We start from the raw sequence: 18320 nt of genomic DNA on the forward strand, positions 1-18320 counted from the left end.
TATCACACTGCCACATCCTTGCCTGGTTAAAGCATCAAAGTGTCTGGCAGCAACTCTAAGCTAATGATGCCCTTTGATTCGTTGCACTTATTTTAGGCTCCTTCAAACAGGGCCTTCTCACATGGGAAGCACACACATCCCCTCCAAACCAACCTCTTCTATAGTCAATATAAAGCCTCAGAGTCTTTGGTATGCTTGTCTGTACCTCAGCTTCACAACACTACCCGCCCAATAATGATCCCAGAAATCCCTCAACAGCTTTATCTCTCATAAAAGAGGACTTGTGTGGCTGTAGGCAAAAAAAAACACAACAAACAAACTGCCAAGAGATGGAGTTGAAGGTACGGAAAATATTAAACATTTTCAATGAAAGTATCTCCAATGCAACTCATTACCATCCCACATAGATACAACTTTACAGCGTAGTTTGGTGAAATGCAATATTGTCCTTTCACTGTCTGTAGCCTTGACAAAGTGAGTTTGGCATGTCCTCAGCAGGTAACCAGCTCTGTTACAGAACTTCCCCACAACCTCTCTAATGTTCTCAGTCCAATCCCTGTCCCATCAGTGACATCCCATTCTGAATCTGCTTAATGTGTCTGCCACAGGCTAGACTCAGGATACCTTTTTGGATTTCAGTCTAAGTCATTGTTCTGGTGGGTGTTTATTGTATACCACCCATGCCCCTACCTTATTCAGTGTCTCTTCTGCACCGTAAACTGGCCAATTCTTCCTTCCTAAAACTTGTTTCATAACACCAAACAGGCACTGACTACCAGGTAGATTGGCTTTTGCGTCTTTATCATAACTACCTTAAAAACGCTGGAGTTGATGATGGAAAGGTCAGGGTTGAAGGGAGCTTTCGTTGTGTATGCTCCTCTGCTCCTCAGGGTGTTAGTATTGAAAGAAGGCATCAGCAGCAGAGGCTAGCAGGTATTCTGGGAGAGTAAGCCCAGTAGTAAGGACCTCAGGGTCAGACAGCTGTCTGGACAGACAGTCAGAGTGCTGTGGATATGGGGCCTGTGGCTGAAGCTGAACCTTCTTAACTGTTTTAAAGCACCCTCTTTGCAAACCTCTCTACCTCCACATCCAAAAGCCCCTAGTGCCCACCAACCCTGTCATCATCAAATAGTCTGCCAGTCCCCTATCCCCTGTTTCCACCCAACCTTCAACTCTTCTCACCCACATCCAACATTCCCTAATGTCCTCTGACTCTGTCCTCCATCCCTCTATCCCCACATCCAACATTCCCTAATGTCCTCTGACTCTGTCCTCCATCCCTCTATCCCCACATCCAACATTCCCTAATGTCCTCTGACTCTGTCCTCCATCCCTCTATCCCCACATCCAACATTCCCTAATGTCCTCTGACTCTGTCCTCCATCCCTCTATCCCCACATCCAACATTCCCTAATGTCCTCTGACTCTGTCCTCCATCCCTCTACCCCCACATCCAACATTCCCTAATGTCCTCTGACTCTGTCCTCCATCCCTCTACCCCCACATCCAACATTCCACCAGTCCACTAAGCCTCAAGTGACCCGTCTGCTTCAACCCCTCTGTAATCCTCTGACCCACATCCAACTGCTCTCAGGGCCCCCCGGACCCTGCCCTCAACCTCGTTGCCCCCACATCCAATAACCCACTAGACCCCTAGCACCCAAAATCCAACAATCTAACAGTCTACCAAGCTCCAAGTGCCCCTTGGCCCCAACCCTCTCCTCAACCCGTCTGACCCACATCCAAGCCGCCTCGCCTCCTGGCTTCTGGCTCTGGACCCCAACACTGCCAGCTTGACGCTTGAAAAAGCTAGACATTCCTGGCACGATTCAGGGCCGTCCAAAAATGCAGGTATGTGGCAGAGCCCCTTTTGAGCCATGTTTTCTTTCAACACGGACCCGCCCAAGCACAGCAAATCAATACAGAGTAAATATCCTTCAAGTTCACCGGACGAGACAACTACAAAAGGAACACAGCGCTTCCTGAGATGGAAGAGTCCGGTAGAGAGCAAGCAGGAAATCACCAGCCTCCCCGTCAACAACCTGAGATGGAAGAGTCCGGTAGAGAGCAAGCAGGAAATCACCAGCCTCCCCGTCAACAACCTGAGATGGAAGAGTCCGGTAGAGAGCAAGCAGGAAATCACCAGCCTCCCCGTCAACAACCTGAGATGGAAGAGTCCGGTAGAGAGCAAGCAGGAAATCACCAGCCTCCCCGTCAACAACCTATCCAAATCAAAACTACATTTCCACTCCTTATTGACCAGATGTGGGCCGTCATTGTAAATAAGATTTTGTTCTTAATTGACTTGCCTAATTGAATTAAGGTTAAATAAAACATTTTTTAATGTATTTTGTGATGCAAGCAAATTGGGTCCGGGGATGTTTTTTAAGGACGGCTCACTGGTTACCAAGGGCACTTTTCTACCATTAAGACTGTCTCCTGCTTTTAACTGCAGGAGTTTTGACTTGTGCACCCAGGGGTACTGAGACGTGGCGGAAGTAGTTGTGAATAGAGCGGTGGCTTAATACGGCCAATTAGTCCGGAGGTATTTGTCACTGATTAGAGTATTAAAAGGCTGATGTCACGTTCGTCGTATACATAATGAGCGGACCAATGCACAGGGTGAGTAGAGTTCCACATATTTATTCAAGTTAACCTTCAAAAACAACAAAGAATAAACAAACATCCGTTGCCTCTAATGATCCCCAATTAGAGGCAACGATCATCAGCTGCCTCCAATTGGGAACCATACTCACACCAACATAGAAATATTAGACTAGAACACCCCCTAGTCACGCTCTGACCTATTGCACCATGGAGAATCCCAAGGGCTCTCTATGGTCAGGGCGTGACAGCTGAGTTGAGATCATTCTGACTCTGCACTCTGTGCGTGTGAATGTCTGGCCAGGCAGAACAGGCGGAGCGGTCCACACACTGATCGCTAATTAACCACCAGGACCTGTAGAGTTGGGCCTTGCCTTGCCCCACCAGCTCTCTTGGCTCTGTATCAAATCACATTAGTGCTAAGAGACTGGAGGTATGCGCTACAAGAGACTCAAACATTGTTCTATAGGGGGCAGGAGGTTTGCCCTATAAGGGACTTAAGCCATGTTGGGACCATGAGCTACAATGGCTGTTGAAAATAAGTATTTGTCTAGAGGACATTGTCATAGTAACTGACTATATCTTAGACTCAACATCCTCAACTCTAATCCCAGGACGGTTACTGTGTTTTCAAGCTTTTGTTTGGCTTAAAGGTATGTCTCAGATATTACGTTTACACAAAGGTAGGATTAGCAAAGGTAAATTCAATAGGTTGTGAATCACTTGCTATTTGCTCAGTTCACTTTGACAGTGGACTATTTATTTGCAAAGACCCAATAATAGAATCTGTTTGTACCTTCATCCCACAACCATGAAAACACTGGCTCTACTCATCAGCGTTCAATAAAGTACATAACAGCAACCTACCCACACTGTGGAAAACATTCATTAGACCTTGGTTCTAATCAATGTTCTGGAATATTCCTGACACCATCGACCTGCCCTGATAACGGTGGTTGGTGGTTGTAGCTCCCAAAGTCTTTGTGGGAATCACATTCTCCACTGTCGCTGGATATTAGTTTCATATTGGAGATAACACACAGCGTGGTGAGCCAGCCAGGAGAGAAAGGGTCAGGGACATAGAGAGAGAAGGATTGTGGGAAAGAGACAAGGAGAGGTGGGGTCAGGAACAGAGAGAATGAGAGGTCTGGGATAGAGAGAGTGTGAGACGAGGTCAGCATTGTGCTTGGCAGACAGAGAGAGAGAGAGAGAGTGTAAAGGGAGAGAGGTGGAGTCTGGGAAAGAACAAGAGAAATGAGACAGAAAGAGACAGAGAACAGGAGGAAATAAAGAACCAGACATAAGAAGGCAGGGAGTTGGGGGACAGAAAAAAGGAGGGAGACAGACAGAGGGAGAGTGGAGAAACGTGTGGAGGTCAAGCCAGTCGTGACTCCACTCTTCAGAGATTGGAACAGATGGGGGCTCAGTGGACTCTCTCTGGGTAATTAAGTTACAGCCATGTGTGACAAGGGACATGCCAAACAAATGAGAGAGAGAGAGAGAAAGAGAGAGAGAGAGAATGAGCCAAGTGCGACCCTATTGTGTTTCAGGGGTGGATTTGGACTAGTCACTAGCCCCGGCATATAGGCCCATGCTTTCGGGGTCAGGTTTCCCCACCACCTGCGCCCCACTCCCCTCGCCTTTCCACCCAACCCCCAAAATGAGTTATCACATCAGCCACAGCCTTATGAGTAACCGTCTGGAGGGGACGGGGACAGCAAAGGGGACAAGGAGATTAGGGACAGCAAGGGGGGTGAGGGTGGGGGAGACAGCTAGGGGGACGGGGTGGTGGGGGACAGCAAGGGGGCGAGGGTAGTGGGGGACACCAAGGGGGACAAGGAGGGTGGAGACAGCAAGGGAGGTAGGGACAGCAAGGTGGACAAGGGGGGTGGGGACAGCAAGGTGGACAAGGAGGGTGGGGACAGCAAGGGGGACAAGGGGGGTGGGGACAGCAAGGTGGACAGGGTGGTAGGGACAGCAAGGGGGACAAGGGTGGTGGGGACAGCAAGGGGGGCAAGGGGGGTGGGGACAGCAAGGTGGACGGGGTGGTGGGGGACAGCAAGGGGGACAAGGGTGGTGGGGACAGCAAGGGGGACAAGGGGGGTGGGGACAGCTAGGTGGACGGGGTGGAGGGTGAGAGTTTTAATATCACATTCTCTGCCCTGCTAATTGTGGCCAGCCTCTGTGATGTCATGGCCTTGTTTATATATGTAACTGACAGTATGAGAGGGGCCGAGGAGGGTGTCAGGCAGCGTGTCACGACAGGGTGGACTGACTCTAGTGTGGGAACTGTGTTGATGTCATGGTGCCTGATTGAGCCTCACTTAGGATCATATTAGAACGTATTAGATCATTGCCTTTCATAGGGTTTATTTCGACCCAAGATATTATGGCCAGTGCTAGTCCAGTTTATAGGGGGATGTAAATGTTGTTACTTAAATGTGTGTGTGTGTGTGTGTGTGTGTGTGTGTGTGTGTGTGTGTGTGTGTGTGTGTGTGTGTGTGTGTGTGTGTGTGTGTGTGTGTGTGTGTGTGTGTGTTAGCATAGGCTATAGGCCTATGTGCAAGCGCATTCAGCAATACTATTTATACTCCAGGCAGAGCTTGTATTTTTAGCAGTAAGCTAAGCATGTACAGTATGACATCTTATATGATTGTATGTACTTGTTTTCTCCTCTTTTTAAATAATAATATAATTTTGCACGCCCAATTTTTCAGTTTTTGATTTGTTAAAAAAGTTTGAAATATCCAATAAATGTCGTTCCACTTCATGATTGTGTCCCACTTGTTGTTGATTCTTCACAAAAAAATACAGTTTTATATCTTTATGTTTGAAGCCTGAAATGTGGCAAAAGGTTGCAAAGTTCAAGGGGGCCGAATACTTTCGCAAGGCACTGTACATAAGTATTCAGACCCTTTACTCAGTACTTTGTTGAAGCACCTTTGGCAGTGATTACAGCTTTGAGTCTTCTTGGGTATAACGCTACAAGCTTGGCACACCTGTATTTGGGGAGTTTCTCCCATTCTTCTCTGCAGATCCTCTTAAGCTTTGTCAGGTTGGATTGGGAGCGTTGCTGCATGGACTATTTCCAGGTCTCACCAGAGATGTTAGATCGGATTCAAGTCCGGGCTCTGGCTGGGCCACTTAAGGACATTCAAAATATGTCCCGAAGCCACACCTGTATTGTCTTGGCTGTGTGCTTAGGGTCGCTGTCCTGTTGGAAGGTGAACCTTCGCACCAGTCTGAGGTCCTGAGCTCTCTGGAGCAGGTTTTCATCAAGGATCTCTCTGTACTTTGCTCCGTTCGTCTTTCCCTCGATCCTGACTCGTCTCCCAGTCCCTGCTGCTGAAAGACATCCCCACAGCATGATGCTGCCACCACCATGCTTCACCGTCGGGATGTAGCCAGGTTTCCTCCAGACGTGACGCTTGGCATTCAGGCCAAAGAGTTCAATCTTGGTCAGACCAGAGAATGTTGTTTATCATGGTCTGAAAGTGTTTAGGTGCCTTTTGGAAAACTCAAAGCGGGCTGTCATGTGCCTTTTACTGAGGAGTGGCTTCCATCTGGCCACTCTACCATAAAAGCCTGATTGATGGTTGTCCTTCTGGAAGGTTCTCCCATCTCCACAGAGGAACTCTGTCAGATTGACCATTGGGTTCTTTGTCACCTCCCTGGCCAAGGCCCTTCTCCCCCGATTACTCAGTTTGGCCGGTCGGCCAGCTCTAGGGAGTCATGGTTGTTCCAAACTTCATCCATTTAAGAATTATGGAGACAACTGTGCTCTTGGGGACCTTCAATGCTGCAGAAATGTTTTGGTACCCTTTCCCAGATCTGTGCCTCGACACAATCCTGTCTCGGGGCTCTACGGACAATTCCTTTGGCCTCATGTCTTGGTTTTTGCTCTGACCTGCGCTGTCAACTGTGGGACCTTATATAAACAGGTGTGTGTCTTTCCAAATCATGTCCAATCAATTGAATTTACCTCGGGTGGACTCCAATCAAGTTGTAGAAACATCTCAAGGATGATCAATGGAAACAGGATGCACCTGAGCTCAATTTCAAGTCTCATAGCAATTTATTTTTTCTAAAACATAAAATAGCAACAACTTCTAAAAACCAGTTTTTTCTTTGTCATTATGGGGTATTGTGTGTAGATTGATGAGGGAAAATTTTAATTTAATACATTTTAGAATAAGGGTGTAACGTAACAAAATGTGGGAAAAGTCAAGGGGTCTGAATACTTTTCAAAGGCACTGTATATAGTAGGCCAACGTACATATATATATTTGTGTTTTGTCTCCACATACTTAAAGAAATTGTTTCTTATAGGCCCATACAGGCTGGGCACCAATTGGTGTATGACACTGAAATAAAATAAATAAATGAATCAAATATACGCCTAATCCTGTTCTGTCTCCCTCTCCCTCTGTCCCATCAGATGTGGAGCTGTTGGTGTGTAAGCACCAGGGCCCGTCCTGCTGCACCCGCAAGATGGAGGAGAGCTACCAGCTGGCGGTGAGACGAGAGACCCTCCAGAATGTCCGCTCCTACAGCTTTGAGCTGAAGTACCTCATCTCCGGCCACGCCACCGCCTTCCAGGGTAAGAAGAGGGCCAGGGGAGAGGTGCGATGGGATGGGAAGGGCTTGTAGTGAATAGTGATAGTAGGACAGGTGAGGGATATCAACCAAAAACATGGAGATAAAGGAACCCTTTCTGTTTTGAAAACGGGTACTTTTGGGCCAATTTGGCCAAAACTTCAATGTCCTGATCCACAAGAAAGGGAATGGAACATACGAGAGGACGCCACTTAGTACTTGAGTACATAGTACTTGAGTGAGGCCTGTGAACGTAGATCTTTGCTGACATACAGTTGAACTTGTCCTTATTTACCACCTACTAAAACAGTGGAAAACCAAACACGTTTATTTGTTTTGCTAGTTATTTGGAAGGAAAAAAAGTATAGGAATTCATCAACTTGTTTTTATTCCAATCCTCTGGCTTTATCTCTAGTTCAGGACTCTTCCTCTGATAGCTTTTTATTGGTCACAAGGGCACAGCTATCTTCTGTTCTCCTCAGTGGTTTTGGCAGTAGCTGGGTTGTGGAGAGGGTAGACTAGGGAGGGTAGGTAGGGAGGGCTGGCAGTAGCTGGGTTGTGGAGAGGGTAGACTAGGGAGGGTAGGTGGGGAGGGTGGGCAGTAGCTGGGTTGAGGAGAGGGTAGACTAGGGAGGGTAGGTAGGGAGGGCTGGCAGTAGCTGGGTTGTGGAGAGGGTAGACTAGGGAGGGTAGGTAGGGAGGGTTGGCAGTAGCTGGGTTGTGGAGTGAGTATGGAGTGTAGAGAGTAGCTCTGGAATGGGTGGGGGGGTATGTATTGTTGGCAGTTAGCTGTATTGTGGAGAGGCAGAGGGAGCATGAAGACTTGCGAGGGTATAGACTGCACTGCACACAGGCCCAACTCGGAGCCTCTTGCCTGCTATAGTTTATGGGCAGAAGTCTGTCCAGAAGTCTGTGCCACTTTCTGCCTGCTTGGCTCTTTCTATCTGAGGGCAGCAGTGGATGGATGGTTGGCAGATCTGAATGGTCCAGCTCCGGCTGGTTCGGTTGCCAGAGGGGCTTTTACTGGGCCAAGGGAGGCCAGGCACCGGCCCAGCTCCCCCTGCCTTGTCTTCCCCCGATCAGGGTGACCGGTAATTGCAATGTCATTTAAAATTCCCACATTCTCTAAGCGGACAGATTTTTTCTCCCAACCTCCAACGCTATCCCACAGAGTCTGCTGGTGAGAGGTTCTGAATGTTTTTGCTGTTGAAGGAATTTGTGAGCCATGCAATTTGTTTTATACGACAATGTACTGTGTGCATAGGCATTATGCTGGACAGTTTTGTTTTATGATTGTTGTTTGGATACAAATGGTTGTTGGACTGCAATATGGAAATGTGCATTCATGATATATAATGTATTTCTCCTCAATTCCAGCCATGAATAAGAATAGTTTGTCAGTTTTATAGTTGTATTTTTTTAATAACATTTTTGTCCTTCACATTTTCTAACAGTCCATTTATATTTGGGTGAGGTTTTTTTCTCGTCTGAGTCGCCTCGTTTCACTGCCAAAAATAAAATGAAACCATCTAGTGTTCAGTGAAATAACAACACAATGTCAAATACAGGTAGCCTAGTTAAATAATTAACATCCAATTACATTAATCGCTACTCTCTCGCTGGAATTCCACTAACGGTCCGTATGTAGCCAAACGTAGCTGCTGCTCATGTTGGTATCTGCACTGATGGCGCAAAATCTATGACAGGGAGACATAGTGGAGTGGTAACTCCCGACGCCACTTGGGTATGCTGCAGCATCCACCGAGAGGCTCTTGCTGCCAAGGGAATGCCTGACAGCTTGAAAGACATTTTGGACACTACAGTGAAAATGGTTAACTTTATTAAAGCAAGGCCCCTGAACATTTGTGTATTTTCTGCACTAATAATCAATCAATCAATCCAATTTATTAATAAAGCCCTTCTTACATCAGCCGATGTCACAAAGTGCTGTACAGAAACCCAGCCTATAACCCCAAACAGCAAGCAATGCAGATGTAGAAGCATGGTGGCTAGGAAAAACTCCCTAGAAAGGCCCGAACTTAGGAAGAAACCTAGAGAATAACCAGGCTCTGATGGGTGGCCAGTCCTCTTCTGGCTGTGCCGGGTGGAGATTATAACAGAACATGGCCAAGATGTTCAAACGTTTATAGATGACCAGCAGGGTCTGATAATAATAATCACAGTGGTTGTAGAGGGTGCAACAGGTCAGCACCTTAGGAGTAAATGTCAGTTGGCTTTTCATAGCCGATCATTCAGAGTTAGAGACAGTAGGTGCGGTAGAAAGAGTCCAAAACAGCAGGTCCGGGACAAGGTAGCACGTCCGGTGAACAGGTCAGGGTTCCATAGCCGCAGGCAGTACAGTTAAAACTGGAACAGCAGCATGACCATGTGGTCATCAGGCCAGGTAGTCCTGAGGTATGGTCCTAGGGCTCAGGTCCTCTGAGAGAGAGAGAAAGAGAGAGAGAAAGAGAGAGAATTAGAGGGAGCACACTTAAATTCACACAGGACACCGGATAAGACAGGGTAATTACTCCAGATATAACAGACTGACCCTAGCCCCCCAAAACATACACTATCGTTAAAAAGTTTGGGGTCACTTAGAAATGTCCTTATTTAAAAAATGTCCATTAAAATAGCCTCAAATTGATCAATGTGTAGACATTGTTAATGTTGTAAATGACTGTTGTCACTGGAAATGGCTGATTTTCATGGAAATCTGCATAGGTGTACAGAGGCCCATTATAAGCATCCATCACTCCTGTGTTCCAATGGCACCTTGTGTTAGCTAATCCAAGCTTATCATTTTAGAAGGCTAATTGATCATTAGAAACCCCTTTTCCAATTATGTTAGGACAGCTGAAAACGGTTGTTCTGATTAAAGAAGCAATAAAACTGGCCTTCTTTTAGCCTAGTTGAGTATCTGGAGCAGCAACATTTGTGGGTTCGATTGCAGGCTCAAAATGGGCAGAAACAAAGTACTTTCTTCTGAAACTCGTCAGTCTATTCTTGTTCTGAGAAATTAAGGCTATTCCATGCGAGAAATTGCCAAGAAACTGAAGATCTCGTGCAACACTGTGTACTACTCACAGAACAGAACAGTGCAAACTGGCTCTAACCAGATTAGAAAGAGGAGTGGGAGGCCCCGGTGCACAACTGAGCAAGAAGACACGTACATTACAGTGTCTAGTTTGAGAAACAGATGCCTCACAAGTCCTCAACTGGCAGCTTCATTAAATAGTACCCGCAAAACACCAGTCTCAACATCAACAGTGAAGAGGTGACCCCGGGATGCTGGCCTTCTAGGCATTTCTCAGAACAAGAATAGACTGACGAGTTTCAGAAGAAAGTACTTTGTTTCTGCCCATTTTGAGCCTGTAATCGAACCCACAAATGCTGATGCTCCAGATACTCAACTAGGCTAAAAGAAGGCCAGTTTTATTGCTTCTTTAATCAAAACAACAGTTTTCAGCCGTGCTAACATAATTGCAAAAGGGTTTTCTAATGATCAATTAGCCTTTTGAAATGATAAACTTGGATTAGCTAACACAACGTGCCATTGGAACACAGGAGTGATGGATACTTATAATAGCCTCTGTATTGTGTTGTATTTTTAATGATTACTTTTTATTTTAGTCTACTTGGTAAATATTTTCTTCTTCTTGAACTGCACTGTTGGTTAAGATCTTGTAAGTAAGCATTTCACGGTAAAGTCTACACTTGTTGCATTCGGCGCATGTGGCAAGTAAAGTTTGATTTGATTTGTAGCCCTATGTAGATATTCCATTCAAAAAAATCAGCCCTTTCCAGCTACAATAGTAATTTCAAACATTAACAATGTCTGAACTGTATTTCTCATCAATTTGATGTTATTTGAATGGGAGAAAAAATGGTTTTCTTTCAAAAACAAAGCCATTTCTAAGTGACCCCAAACTTTTGAACAGTAGTGTAAACTACGCATGTAACGCTTTTACAACATACAGAAGTACTCTTAAAGTTTTCTTTCACTTGTCTTACCCCTTCCATGATGACGAGTTTCTCACACGACTGGCCTATCTGGGTGATGTTTTTTCTCGCCTGAATGATCTGAATCCAGGATTACAGGAACTCTCCGCAACTATATTCAGTGTGCGGGACAACATTGAGGCTATGATTAAGAAGTTGGAGCTCTTCTCTGTCTGCATTAACAAGAACAACACACAGGACTTTCCATCATTGTATGACTTTTTGTGTGCAAATGAACTCAAGCTTACGGACAATGTCAAATGTGAAATAGCGAAGCACAATTAGTTGGAGTGCGCAATTACGCAGGTACTTTCGCAAAACGGGTGACAGAAACAACTGGATTCGTGATCCCTTTCACGCCCTGCCTCCAGTCAACTTACAGATATTTGAACAAGAGAACAACATCGAAATTGCAACTAGCGGTTCTGTGAAAATTGAATTTAATCAGAGGCCATTGGCAGATTTCTGGACAGGGCTGTGCTCAGAGTATCCTGCCTTGGCAAATCGCGCTGTTAAGACACTGATGCCCTTTGCAACCACATACCTATGCGAGAGTGGATTCTCGGCCCTCACTCGCATGAAAACTAAATACAGGCACAGTCTGTGTGTGGAAAATGATTTAAGACAGACTCCAAAACAATCCTACATTGCAGTTATGTGCATCCTTTAGAGCACACCCTTCTCATTAACCTGTGGTGAGTTATTCAACATTTTCGATGAACAAATAGGGTTTTATATGTAAGATGATTAAATAGAGAGCAAAATTATTGATTATATTATTATTTGTGCCCTGGTCCTATAAGAGCTCTTTGTCACTTCCCACGAGCCGGGTTGTGACAAAAGCTCACACTCAATCTTATGTTTAATCAATCAATCAATCAATCAATCAATCAATCAATCAAATGTATTTATAAAGCCCTTCTTACAACAGCCGATGTTACAAAGTGCTGTACAGAAACACAGCCTAAAACCCCAAACAGCAAGCAATGCAGATGAAGAAGCACGGTTCCGTGAATTTTTTTATCGTATAGTGTGTGTATGTGGCAGGCTTGCAATGATGGCAAAAAACAACAGTTGAGAATGTGCTGACCCTGGTTCTAGAGGGGGTACGCAGCTGGAGGTTGAATGTCTGAAGGGGTACAGGACTATAAAAAGTTTGGGAACCACTGATCTAGCTAGTGGATGGATTAATTTGTCATTATGAACATAACTTCCTGCTTACCTCATGTCTGGAGCCTTCTGAAGTTAGGTCAGGTGCTCAACTGCTCATGTCTCCACAGAAATAGACTTAATCAACGATGGAACAACTAACGAAGCCATGATGATGAAGGGGGTGATGTCAGTTGACTTGGTTCTCAGGGCCATCTAAGGACAACGAGTCCCGTTGGCATGCTGTGTGGAGATTTGATGTGCGTTGCTGTGGAGAAAGTCAAGTAGGGGAGCGACTGTTAGCAAGGTGTTTAAATATCAGATGAAGTCACTTATGTCATAACGGTGGAGCGGAGACATGCTTGGGGTGGTGAGATTGGTCCCTTTCTAGGTGCCCACTGGACACAGACGTCAATTCAATGTCTATTCCACATTGGTTCAACATCATTTTCTGGAAATGATATGGAAACAATGTTGATTCAACCAGTGTGTGCCCAGTGGGTGGTGTGTGTGTGTGTTTCAGACTGATTGAAGAGACTTGTGTGTTGTGTACCTATGACCTCCCTGTATCAGAATAGATTACAACATTAATAATAATGTCTCACCTCACCTCTCTGTTTCTGAGAGGGTATGTTGTGCATTTAGAGTTGTTCCCCCCTCTCATCATCTCATCTCACCCCCCCCCCCCACACACACACACACACACACACACACACGCCCTCCCTCAGTGCCAGAGCATCTCCCCAGCCTGCCTCAGCCTCAGTGGGGTATCCTACTCTGCTGGAGTGTTTATTTGATCACCTCACTCCTCCAAACCTCCAGGGTGTGGCCTCTGTTTATGTTCCCTGTCTTCTTCTCATTCACATGTCCTTCCCTTGGTACTGTACTGTAGCCAGGACCAGGCTAATCACTGAGGGAGCTGGCTTTTGGATGCCGCTCTGTGTCTGTCTTATTCTCGCAGTCTCTCTCCCTTCCTCTCTTTGTCGCTCGCTCGCACTCTCTCCCTGCCTCTCTCACTCACTCTCTCTCTCTTTGTCACTCGCACTTTCTCTCTCTCTCCCTCACTCTTTCTCATTCTCCCTTGACTCATTGTTCATGTCACATTGGCTTGATTCTAGGTTGTCCTTGTAGAAATCGCGAAAATTAACAACTAAGGAAGAATTTTTCACTTCCCACATTGACTTCCCAAACCCCGGTCTGGTCTGTCGAATCTGCTTCGTCAAGCGTTTTCGGAAAGTATGGCGAAGTTGGGCCTCTAGGTTTAGAAACTCTGTGGTTAAACCTCTCTCTGCTGGGCCAGGGCAGTCTGAATGTTCTGGTCAGAGGAGGCGGGCTGATCAGGCCAACTTATCTTAGTGAAATTCTTTCTCTGTGTATGACTAGTAAACACACTGCTTGGCTCCACTGACTAGGTTGAACATCACTGATGTTATTCTGCCTTCTGACATCATCTTCACCTTTAACGTCAGACAGACAGCTCAAATACATTTCACAGAGATGGGTCACACTAACGAGGGATCAATGTTCAGGAGGCTAGGGGTCAGATACTTACACACACAGAGAAAGGTCACACTAAGACCAGGGGGGTCAGGAGTTGTCAGCATTCCTACGTAAAAGCCTAATTGATAATGAGTGTTGGGACTGAAGGGAACGGGGTTTCGCTCCAGTCTAGTCTGAGTCTGAGCCAGACCAGATTAGACCAGAAGGGGCTTTGGTAGACAGAGGACCAGCCTGACTTGTCAGAGTGCTCCAGCCAATCAGATCTGGGCTAATCTCAAGCCTTTCATTGGCTGAGCCAGGCTGGAGCAGATGCCCAGACAATCATAGAACAGGCCTACGTATGTATCTATGGAAGAGTGTACACTGGTTTCAGGAGGGTCAAGGAGTTTCAGCCACCAGTCCAGACAGAGGAGGGAATCCACTGTGAGTCCATCAGTGATTACTGTCCAGTCCAGACAGAGGAGGGAATCCACTGTGAGTCCATCAGTGATTACTGTCCAGTCCAGACAGAGGAGGGAATCCACTGTGAGTCCATCAGTGATTACTGTCCAGTCCAGACAGAGGAGGGAATAAACTGTGAGTCCATCAGTGATTACTGTCCAGTCCAGACACACTAACCACTTGTTTACTTTACGTCAACTCTGGTAGGGTTGGCAAGACTGTGTGTGTGTGTTTGTGTATGTGTATGTGCGTGTGTTTAAATATGCATGATTTTGTATGTTTGAGTATGCAAGAGTGTGTGTGTGTGTGTGTGTGTGTGTGTGCGCGCGTGTGACTGACTGTGTCTATGATGATTGAGTGTGAGTGATCAGATTACCCTAGCCCAGACCCTAACCTTATCCATGCAGTTGATGCAACATAGCTGACCCTGTATCAGTGGCCAGGGGCATGGGGACTGGACACTCAGCTAAATTCCATAGCTGTGTTGCAAATGGCACCCTATTCCCTATTTTATGCACTACCTCTGACCAGAGCCCTGGACAAAAGTAGTGCACTATATAGGGAAAAGTGTGCCATTTTGGACGCAGCTCATGTCAACCAATGAGTTGAGTTGAGGAGTGTGTGTGTTGTTGACACACTCCATCATCACCATGGATACATCTAACACACAGGTGAAATGATCATTAGCGGAAGTGTATTTGCATGACATTTTCAGGTGTTGATTGATTAAGTCTGTTTATTCAAGTTATTTATGTGTATGTGTGTGTGCGTGTGTCAGTGTTTCCATTAGGAAAATGTGGGACCGGACATTTGACTGGCAGCATTTCCATTTACCAGACATTTGAAAACTTTACCGGATCCATATGCATTGGGTGCGTAACCTGATCAGGTTGTCTTCCCAGGGTGCTCAGAATGACACAATCACATTTAGATGATGATCGTTCATATTAATAGAACATACAAGTTAAGGATCCAAAGATGTGCTGTCCTTCAAACTGAGTTCTGATGCCCACTTTCAACTTGTTAGAATAACTGTCCACATTTGCTTTTCCTCAGCCAACAAGATGACTAACAAACAACAAAATGACTATCCGATGTTAATCTACTATCCCCCATAGTAGAAAAGTTGACCTATTCTATTGGTCGGCTTGCCGAGAAAGAAATAGCCTATTCCAAACAGACTCTGGGACAGGTGTGGGACGATAGATCCCGAGTTCATACAACCAGTAGGCCTGTGTTACCTAAAAAAGTTCAAAAGAATCTTTAGCCTAAAATGTGGATGAACTATTATTATTTCACATTATAAGCTCAGCAATCACAAATGAACGTTCCATAACGTTCCATAAACCATTATCAAAAGCGCACAGCACAAGCAAGCAGTTTCATGTGACAGAGATTAAAATATCATTTAGAAATTTATAAAGAGGGTAGATCTAATATGCAACAACTACCATGGGTTTCTAAATGACTTGGATTGTGCCTTTGCCTACTGGACAATGAAAGAAAGTTGATAAAAAAGAATTGCCTCCACAGACTGAAGCTGGCTAAGCTACTTTGAAGCAAGGTAAGACATTTTTATTGAACCTTTAGTTAACCAGGCAAGTCAGTTAAGAACAAATTCTTATTTTACAATGACGGCCTACCCCGGCTAAACCCTCCCCTAAACTGGACGACGCTGGGCCAGTTGTGCACCGCCCTATGGGACTCCTGATCACGGCCGGTTGTGATACAGCCCAGGATCGAACCAGGGCCTGTAATGACACCTCCAGCATTGAGATGCAGTGCCTTAGACTGCTGCGCCACTCGGGAGACATACCTCATGCTATGTAATAAAACATTCAGGTTTCAAACAATTAAGTTTATGTCTTCAAAATGTATACTGACTCCAGCACTGATGAGGCCTGCCTTCCGTTGCCTGTGTTTGAGATGCTGATGAGGCCTGCCTTCCGTTGCCTGTGTTTGAGATGCTGATGAGGCCTGCCTTCCGTTGCCTGTGTTTGCTGTTTGAGATGCTGATGAGGCCTGCCTTCCGTTGCCTGTGTTTGCTGTTTGAGATGCTGATGAGGCCTGCCTTCCGTTGCCCGTGTTTGCTGTGTGAGGTGCTGATGAAGCCTGCCTTCCGTTGCCTGTGTTTGCTGTGTGAGGTGCTGATGAAGCCTGCCTTCCGTTGCCTGTGTTTGCTGTGTGAGGTGCTGATGAAGCCTGCCGGTCTCTCGTTAAGGCCGGCTAATGAACTGATCTTCGTCTGTGTATGATGGGAGTTGGGAACTCGTCTGTGTATGCGCGCGCGTGTGTGTGTGTGTGTGTCCTAAGATCCTGGGAGACAGATTAACCTACAGTGGTACCTCAAACAATAGCTGGCGGGTGGTCCCGGAGTTGAGAGAACTTGGGTAAATGCAAAGGCACAATTACACTTAATATATATAATATAATAATATAATAATATAATAATAATAATATATAATAATATAATAATAATATATATAATATATCCCATTTAGCAGACGCTTTTGTCCAAAGCGACTTACAAGTCGGCTGGGGCCACTACTGCATATGGGTGGCCCCAGTGGGAATCGACCCCACGACGCTTGGCGTTGCAAGCGCCATGCTCTACCGACTGAGCCACAGAGGACCCACTTGACATGTGAACTGACAGTTTTAAAAAGAAGGCACGGTGGGCTTTTGGTTTCTCTCCCTCTAAAAACAGAAAGAAATCATTCTAAATAACAAACTGGCTTTATTTACCACAGTGTGAAAGAGTGATTGTCACGTTCGTCATAAGGATCGGACCAAGGCGCAAAAACAACAAACGAAACGTGAAGCTATACAACTTAGTGCAAACAGGCAACTAAACATAGTCAAGATTCCACAACACAAATGAGGAAAATGGCTACCTAAATATGATCCCCAATCAAAGACAACGATAAACATCTGTCTCTGATTGGGAACCATATCAGGCCAATATAGACATACAAAAACCCCTAGACATACAAAAACTAGAGTACCCACCCTAGTCACACCCTGAACTAACCAAAATATATAGAAAAACAGAGATATCTAAGGTCAGGGCGTGACAGTGATAGCCCCTCTATATAAAGTGAATTTCTGAAACAGGTCCATCTTTGCTGATGTGAAGAAGAAACTGAATGAGAGTCCAGCGAGGATAGGGAGGGGAAAAAGTTTTCCCATATTTTGCAGCATAAAGCTATATTTGTTAGCATTAAGCTGAGAGACTCACTCATTCATGGCTTTGGATCAAAATAAATAAGTACCAACATTGTCTTTAATAAGAAATGTTTTGACAAGTTAATCTGCTCATGTTGTGTGTGTGTTCAATTATTTGTGGCATTGTGGTTACAATGAAGAATGTAAACTAAACTAATAAATTAAATCCTATTCATAATGAGTAACCAAATGCACGGTGCAAGCTTGTAATTTTTCCTTCTACTATTTTTTTGTAAGATTTGATTGGATATTTTTAGACAATACAAAACATACATATACAAATTACAACAACATCACACCTGCCCAGACTCACCTGCTCAGACCCCCATTTCTTGCGCCCGCATCACTCTCCGCCACACGGCCGCAAACAGCACCATTTTGTTTCTCTCCGTCGCCCACACACACTTTCAACATTTGGATAAAAAAGTATTAAAATAAAGGCTGACATTGGTTGATTTTCAGTTTTTAAGTATTTTGTTTTTCAAGATGATTGACAAGAAAGTCCAACCCATTGGGTATCTCCCTGCACCCTCATATGCCATGTCTTGAAATATGCAGACAGACGGATTAAAAGTTCATTTCCATTGTAATACTTCTGACAGACACATTTCTAACTCCACCCATAAGTTTTGGACTTTATAACATTCCCAAAAGGCATGGATTATTATAACCTCATGAAAAATGAACCTGGTAGTCTAATTTAATTTACCGCAGGTCTAAATCCTATTGGTTTAACATGATGAATTAATGATTATATTGAAGATTGAAGCCACCGCTTAATGAGTTCCGAGTGCCGATCCGTT

The 18320-nt window shown here is 45.1% G+C and overlaps 1 protein-coding gene across 2 annotated transcripts in view; it reads left to right on the plus strand.

Annotated features, from left to right (window-relative positions):
- The window catches only part of LOC135558630 (glypican-5-like), a 248390-nt gene that overhangs the window by 12606 nt on the left and 217464 nt on the right, over positions 1-18320 (plus strand). For both annotated transcript variants that reach the window (XM_064992579.1, XM_064992580.1), the window contains exon 2: positions 7043-7204. In XM_064992579.1, the coding sequence (XP_064848651.1) occupies positions 7043-7204 (162 nt within the window). The remainder of the gene's footprint in view (positions 1-7042; positions 7205-18320) is intronic.

Source organism: Oncorhynchus masou, chromosome 17, assembly GCF_036934945.1.
Source record: "Oncorhynchus masou masou isolate Uvic2021 chromosome 17, UVic_Omas_1.1, whole genome shotgun sequence".
Classification (NCBI taxonomy): domain Eukaryota; kingdom Metazoa; phylum Chordata; class Actinopteri; order Salmoniformes; family Salmonidae; genus Oncorhynchus; species Oncorhynchus masou.